This window comes from Mandrillus leucophaeus, unplaced genomic scaffold (assembly GCF_000951045.1).
Source record: "Mandrillus leucophaeus isolate KB7577 unplaced genomic scaffold, Mleu.le_1.0 Scaffold1211, whole genome shotgun sequence".
In the NCBI taxonomy this organism is placed as follows: domain Eukaryota; kingdom Metazoa; phylum Chordata; class Mammalia; order Primates; family Cercopithecidae; genus Mandrillus; species Mandrillus leucophaeus.
The window spans coordinates 108731-117125 of NW_012100444.1; the positions used below are offsets into that span (position 1 = coordinate 108731).

Below are 8395 nucleotides of genomic sequence, written 5' to 3' on the forward strand. Positions count from 1 at the left end.
GGTGCATTGATTAGGAGAATGAAATTCAGAAAGTTGAGTAGTGGCATTCTTTGTGGGACATTTAGGGCCAGTACTGAATATTTTTGTAAACTGTTATAGTACCTATGAAATAAATGTTTATAATTTATTCACAATAATGTTTGTTATTATTTTAATACATATTTTTACGCATTTCCTTAGGAAGAGAAAAGAGCAAAGCTTGCAGAGGCTGCAGAGAGAAGACAAAAAGAGGTAAGATTAAAGATCAAGTTTTGCCTACTTAGATAATTTTGTACTTTATTCTTCATAGATGTCCATAGTTAAATTCTCTAACGCAAATGGCCTTTGATATCCCAAAAATTTACCTTTAAAGGTAATTATTTTCAAAATGATTTCCTTGTTTGTATGAGTTGCATTAATATATTTATATTATTTAATATATGAAAACTATCATATCTTCTCTAAATTCAGATACTCTTTTAGTAACATCCTTCCTTTTAAAATGGCTGTGCATTGTAAAATACTTACAGATGTGAAGCAAGTTTAGGGGAAAATTTGTACAGTTACAAAATACCCAGTGAAGAAATGATGTTTTATGTAAGGCTATTGTAGAAATACTCCTTCGTTACCAAAAATAAACCAACTCCCTACCCCCAAAGAAAAACCTAGAAAGCAAAGATAGACAAAAATATGTTTTGCACACTGGACAGATTTTTGTTGTCTTTCTGTATTTCTTACCAAATTTCTTCAAGGCTGCATCTCGGGGAATTTTGGATGTTCAATCTGTGCAAGAAAAGAGAAAGAAAAAGGAAAAAATAGAAAAACAAATTGCTACATCTGGGCCCCCACCAGAAGGGGGACTTAAGGTAAGTATTAAAATTTTCTTGTGCTTAACTTAACTGGCATTTTAAAACACTTACGTAGCAATCCATTCAATAATTTTCTCCTGAAATGTATTATCAGAAAATTTTGAAATAGTGTAAAATCATGAGTAGTAAATATTGGAAGTTATATCGATTTATTTTAACATTTATTGTAATCAATTAGCTTTTTTCCCCAAAATGAAATAATAGATTTATTATTTTAATGCTATATTTTAATACTCTTATGCTTATTACTAATCTTAAATAATTCAAAAATTCAAGCAATATGGAAAAGTATAAAGAAGTATAAAAGTCATCTAAGTATCATTTTGATAGACATAATTTCTAACCTTCATTTACGTATCTTATTAAATTGGATTACACTATAAATTCTGAGCTCTTTTTACCCATTGATTTGGAATCTTTGATCTTTCCATTGCCACCCTTTATTATAGTTACATAAATGTTAATTTGGATCACAGAATGTATACAGGTGTGGGTATCGTACACATACCTCCCAAAGTATGGATCACAGAACTAGACACTGGGAATATAATGGTGGACAAGTTAAGCAGAGTCTGTGAATGCTGGAGTCTTTACAGTCTAGCAGGACTTTAAAGGATTTATTTTTAAAATCCTTTAAAATTACATAAAGCTCAGGAAAATAATGGTTCAGATATTAAAAATTTATTCTTGGTCCATTTTTTAAAGTAAATATAGAAGTTAGTATATTTGTGAAAATGTCTTTAATTTCAGTCATTTATATTTAACTTGTCAAGGATTTGTGAGTACTTTTCAACAGATTCATTGTTTTTTTCCTCTCAAAACTACACACACACACGCACATACCTACACATGTACATTTACACGTTTGCTTGCCTACGTGTAGATACTCTCCTAACTTGTGGGTCAGGCAGCTTATGAACACCCTGAGCAGTTTATTTTGGCTCGAGAATATCACAGAAATAAGAATGTGTGTCTGTGTGTTTTACTATTGTAAGTTACTTCATCTAATACCATTTAATGAATGAAATTTTTTAAATAAAGTTTGTTTTTTCATGGTGACCTTTTAGCAATGTATAAGGTAATTAGTTTCAATATAAGATAAATAAGTCTGACCATTTTGCTTATGCTTTTTATAATTCCATAATAGAACAGAATAGGTCTAGTGTAAAGTAAAACAGTTGGGTGATAACAAGGTCAATTCTTTATCAGAAATATAGATTCTTTCTTTCAATATTCTGTTGAGATAAAGTGCTGTTTCACTAGGTTTACTTCATATAGGGTTCTCAAAAACAAACACAAAATTACAAAAATTAAATTGTAGGACTGGAAATAATGTTGAGATCCACTATTTCACAGTAGAAGTGGTGGAGGTATTAAGTTAAAGTCTATATATAATGTTATAGGAGGATACTTTAATCAACACTTAATCATAATTGAGAAGACACTTATTTCACAAGTTCTAACCTAATGAAATTAACATCAGCTTTTAAACTGGAAGAAAGAAAGAGGCTTTCTTAAACTTGAAGCTTCAACACTCTGAAGTCTATACATTAAAAAAAAAATAGCCCTTTTATTATCCCTTCAAAAGTGCTCAAAATGTAAAATGTAAAACATACCCAATGTTAAATTTAGTTCCTGTTTTTCTTTATGTACTGTTCTTGGAAGAAATCTCTCAAACTCCCTTAGTAAAAATTACCTTCAGGACCATGAAACTAGATAGTGGCAGGAGGATTTTCTCCAGTGGCTCACTGTCATTAGCCACTGCTGTTGTCCACTGTGAGTAATTTTTCCTTGGAATATTCCTCATCACCTATCACTAACACACTGGCTTCAAGGGGCATGCTTCATTCTGCTTTACACATGCACAACATGTCAAGAGCATCAAGCGAAAATCAAAATTCTGGAAGGCTCAAGGATAACAGAAGGGAAAAGTACAAGGCAAAAGTACTTAACCCTCAAAACTCTTGGCCTGTGGTCCTTTAAGGGCTCACTCTATCACCCAGGCTAGGGTGAGATGGGAATGGCTCACTGCAGCCTCAACCTTCCAGGCTCAAGTCATTCTCCCACCTCAGCCTCCTGAGTAGCTAGGACCACATGCACATGCCACCACACCTAATTTATTTTTTTATTTTTGTAGAGACAGGGTCTTGCTATGTTGTCCAGGCTGGTCTCTTAACTCCTGGCCTCAAGTGATCATCCCATCTTCTCAGCCTCCCAAAGCCTCCCCCTCTCAGCCGAGATTACAGGTGTGAGTGACTATGCTTGGCCTCTTCATGTAAATGTTACATGCATGGGTATTCTGTCCATTGGACTCTGAAGTTGGTAACCACTGGCTCGTTTCATGGGCTGGCCTGAAGTATAGGTAGAGTCTTCCTAAGGTAGGAAGGTTAGGAAGACTCTTCCTTAGGTAGAGTGCTGCATCTTTCCAGGGTAATTAGCAAGGGTAATGCTGTCTTCTGACTTCTTACCTGAAGAAGTCAATGTAATGATGGCATTAGGATGCAAAGTACTATCAGTACAGGATATAGCAGCACAGGAGTGAGGGCAGACCTCTAGTACAATGGCTTTCAACCTTAGCTGCATGTTGGAGTCTCATAGGCAGCTTTCAGAAAGGATTGTTCATTGAGCTCCACTTCACACCAGTCAGAGTCTCCGAGAGTGGGGTTTAGCCATCAGGAGTGTTTTAAGCTTCACAAGGAAATCTACTGTGAACCCAGATTGAGAATCACTATCCTAGCGTTTATAACACTTGTCCTAAGAAAGATGTTTTGGAAGATAGAGTCCCATGGGGATAAATGTTTAAAAATGCTAAATTGTATATTGTAGACTTTATCCCCTTAGAGATTAAAAAAGGCACAAAATTATGGCCTCTAAGAAATTGTACAATGAAGGAAAGTTTACTGGATTAATCTTTAATTTTGAAAATTTATTTAAACATAAATTTTATATATATGTATAACACCCAATAATATTCCTTGGATGTACTTGGAAAACACTATCAAGAGATTGCTAAATATCTCTGGTTCTATCCCAGTGGCTCTTCAGGACCTATCACAAATTTAATAGACTTGATTAAACAAAGGAGCAATGGAATATTTTCTCAACTCAAGCAAGGAAAAGACCTTGCCAAACCATTTTTTAATGGTTTCTGCCATTTCTTGACTCCCTGGCCCAAACAAGGATTTTTAAATTTTTGTTTTGTGGTGTTTTATTTTGTGTTCCTTTACTGATTATTGGATATTTAGGATCTTGATACTGAATAGCAGGTTCACTGTGCAGTGGTTACCAACTGCAGAGTCCAATGGACAGAATACCCATGCATGTAACATTTACATGAAGAGGCCAAGCATAGTCACTCACACCTGTAATCTCAGCTGAGAGGGGGAGGCTTTGGGAGGCTGAGAAGATGGGATGATCACTTGAGGCCAGGAGTGAAGAGACCAGCCTGGGCAACATAGCAAGACCCTGTCTCTACAAAAATAAAAAATAAATTAGGTGTGGTGGCATGTGCATGTGGTCCTAGCTACTCAGGAGGCTGAGGTGGGAGAATGACTTGAGCCTGGGAGGTTGAGGTTGCAGTGAGCCATTCACACCTCACCCCAGCCTGGGCGATAGAGTGAGACACACCCTCAAAAAAAAAAAAAAAAAAAAAAAGAACAACAAAACCCCAAAACAAACCCAAAAACATTTAACGTGGAGTGAGTTTATTACTTACAGATTGGCAACAAGGGACAACAGAAGCCTGGGATTCATTATAAGCTTGTCTCCCAAGGAAAACTGCCTGGGGTTGATGGCATCTGTGTGTGCCCCACTTGAACCTCAGATGAGTGCCCTGGATTTTATGACCTGAGGGTTAGAAGGGGAGGTACTACATGACTCCTTGGGCTAAAGCACTGAAGGACATCCTGTTCTTAGGGAGGGACTGGAATAGAGCTTGAGCTATTCTGGCCATTCACTTGTTATCCCAGGATGTTACATTCACAGCACATTTTACAGTTGTTCCTGAAAACTACAGGCAAGACAGTGGGAGAGAGCTATCCTGCTACAACTCACTGATCTGACCAGATATTTTGTCTTCTTTATACTTTTAAACTATCACCTTATTTCAGGCTTTGGACTGTAATGTAAAATTTTATGAATAGCTGCTATTCAGAAAAATCATTTTGCATTTCTGTGTCCCATATTCCTCTTTTTACCTGTTCAATAAAATACTGTTATGTAACTTTAAGTAAAATGTACTCTTCTGTCTCTTTTTTATCTTTTCTAGTGGACAGTTTCATAAAGCATAACATGAGTAGAAGAATCTACTGCCAATAACTGTTTATTATCTGCAATCAAGTAGACTTCATCAATTTAATTTCTTCTCTTTGAATAAATGAAGATTCAGACTTTGTAATATTATTGCCCTTAAGTGCAATGCTAAAAAAAACTTTGATTTTCAAGCTTAGAAAATGGCTGCACTTTTCATTAAATACTAATTTTTCTACATTTGCTCTTCTGCAGTTAGTGGGTGATTTGCTATTTTTCTTAGTAATTAAAAAATGGAACTAAATAGTGAATATACATAAATTGCATGTAAAAATTCTGCATATACCTCTAAGATTAAAATTTGCAGTTGTCTTTTCATCCTTTGTAATATGATCTAACTACTTATATTTGTGCTGCGTCGCCTTACATCTGTTTTTATTTCACTATATATGAAGACGTTTGATTAAACTTATGGACTTAGTGCCTTTAAACTGATCATCAGGGAGAATCTTGAAAAAATCATTTGAAGGGCTGATGTGAAGGAGCACTGTAAAGCTTTATAACTTACTAAGTAATGAATATTCTTAGGCAGATGTTAAATTTTTTCTAATTCATTTTTATTTATGTAGCTTGTAAAATTAACATACCATGTTTTACATTATGATAAAAGGTTTTTTTTTTGTTTGCTGAATTTAAAATTATATGTTACTGATACCATCAGAGGGCAGTGATGTTCTATTGTATATTAAATTCAGCTCTGTAAAGATCTTTGTAGTAATTGAGTGAGTTTAATAATCTGGATGGGTTATAATGAGTAGTAATATATTTGTCCATATTTCATAAGTAGTGTTAATCTTGTGTACTAGAGCTTGATCATAAGATTTATACAGATGTGAAACTGCCAAGGCAAGTATGAATGTATTAAAAAAAAATGTAGTAAGTACTGTACTTACAAAAGGTCTACTTCAGATGTAAAAATATTAGGAGGTAATTCTGTACAATGCATAGTCATAAACCTTAACGTTATTTATTACAAACATGAATTTTATAGCATTTTTTGTTTCTCCTATATAATACACTGAAATAAAAGAATTGGTGTTAGCTATTAAGGCTGATAGCTCTTTTAAATGGCAAGGCTACATGTTGAGCCCTAAATTAGAATTTGCAGTTATTAAGTGCCAGTAGAAATTTTAAGTTAAATCAACCAAGTTCACTTGCTTTACGCAAAGGAAACTGAACCACTATCTTCATCTATCCCTCCCACAAAACTTATACTGCGGTGTTTTGTACATGTTAATTTTTAAAAGTTTGAACTATTATATAATACAGGTCTCTTGACTTCTCATGGAAAAATTATTTTTTCTATTACGGCGTGAAATATTCTGTGAATATCTAGGAAAACATAAAATTTGACTCAATTTTCTTTATTCTTTAGAGGATTCTTGCTGTTTTTGTTCATAAAGGATAGTGAAATCATTGAACTATAGAATGAAAATTTTTGATTTTATTAAAAAGATGTTTTCAAGGCAAAAAGGAAGAGGAATGATCAATAGCTCAGTACATATAGAGCTAGAGCATATCATCCTTGAACTCTGCAAATCCTTTCTCCCATGTTAATATAGCAAGAACAATTTTCTCTTTACTGCATCTTAAAGAATTAGAACTTGGGTTGGTGTAAATGACTTCCTTCCAGGGAATCATGCCTTATTTCTACCAGCAGTTCATACCTAAATGTCATGTTTGTCTATTGTTAACCATGAATGATACTCAGATATATTACTTTTCGGGAAAAATGGAACATGTTACTTCCAACCATGGCCTGTCACCATGAGTGTGATCAGCTTTCTCCAAAACCATGTGGGTTGCAGTAGCTAAGGGGTGGTACCCAAATGTTAGGAACAGTGTTAGGAAAGGGCAAGGAAAAAGAGGTGACTGGGTGTCTGATGAGAAACCAGTAAATGACTTAAAAAAAAACAGTAAATGACTAAAAACATGACTAAAAAATTCTATATAATATATGTGTGTATATCTACACAATATCTGCAAATCCTAATTTATATATGTGTGTGTATATGCACACAAACACACACACACACACACACACACACACGCAGTCCAGACATCTCCCTCGTAAAATAACCATCAGTTCCTATGAAAACCTTAAGTGGAAGCCAATTTCCCATAGTAAATAATTTAGGAGAAAATTACAATGCTTAAAATGTTGCTCAAAACCCCTAACTTATTACTAAACTATAATTGGAACAGTAAAATGCATATATGTAACTATCATATCATGATTTAAAAATTGCTTAAACCATTGCTGCATAATACTAATCAAACTTACGGCTGCTAACAAAAGTTGTGAATTGTTACATGACCCCTTTGTAACGTGCTGCATGTTTTTTGAAACATCTCTATGTGTTTCTGTTTGTTCCACTGCTGGTATTTGGAATGTAATTTAACAGTTCCCACACATGGTTTGGTTATAAATTCTGTATTGCCTTTTACGGATATAAATATACATTTTTTTCTATGTAAAAAATAGCTTTAGCTGTCTCTTTAACAAAATTTTGCCTTTGCTACATCCTCAATACATAGAACCTGAGTTGGTAGTTAGGGAAACCTCAGGAACATTTTAATCACATTGGGATTCAGAATAGCAAGAGAACCAAACATTTTTTGGTGTGTTCATACAATCCCTGGATTTATAGGTGGATTTTCTATAAAGGAAAAATGATGTAATTAGTATCCTGTTTTTTTCCTAAAGAAATCATACTATAATAAAAATTCTGTCTTCTGTACCCCAGGAAAATGGACATGAACTTTGAATTTTCCCTTTCTCCAAATGTTTGACTTTTTATTTTCACTGATAAGTATTATGCGATGTCTTTAGAAGACAAAAGCAACTCTTGCCAGTTTTGAATACTTTCTGCATAAATAGACCAGTAAGAGGTAAGTAGCCATGACTGCCTACATGTGTTGAGACATAAGGTATATTTCTTTAACATCTCCAAGCAAGCATTTCATATTCTCTTAACTACTATACATGCTCTAAGCTAATTCAAATATAGTATTGTGGCTTTTTTCTTCAATTTTATCAAAAGCTACAGACACAAGGCATTTGTATTTAACAGACTTTGATGAAGTTTTAGTTCCAGTAACTCAAACACTAAGTTTCCCATTTGACATGGCTTTTTATTGTCCTATTCTCCCTCTTCTAGTTATGCTTCATCTTGCAAATATAAACTTGAAATGTGATTACTATTGCCTACATTACTCCTGTGGATATCATACTTTTT

The 8395-nt window shown here is 34.1% G+C and overlaps 1 protein-coding gene across 2 annotated transcripts in view; it reads left to right on the plus strand.

Moving 5' to 3' along the window:
* The window catches only part of SVIP (small VCP/p97-interacting protein), a 21604-nt gene extending 13448 nt beyond the window's left edge, over positions 1-8156 (plus strand). For both annotated transcript variants that reach the window (XR_001005065.1, XM_011971318.1), the window contains exons 2-4: positions 181-231; positions 732-845; positions 5116-8156. Coding sequence is in view for 1 of the 2 variants with exons in the window: in XM_011971318.1 (XP_011826708.1) it covers positions 181-231; positions 732-845; positions 5116-5130 (180 nt within the window). In the remaining variant the exon portion in view is untranslated. The remainder of the gene's footprint in view (positions 1-180; positions 232-731; positions 846-5115) is intronic.
* The last annotated feature ends 239 nt before the right edge of the window (positions 8157-8395 follow it).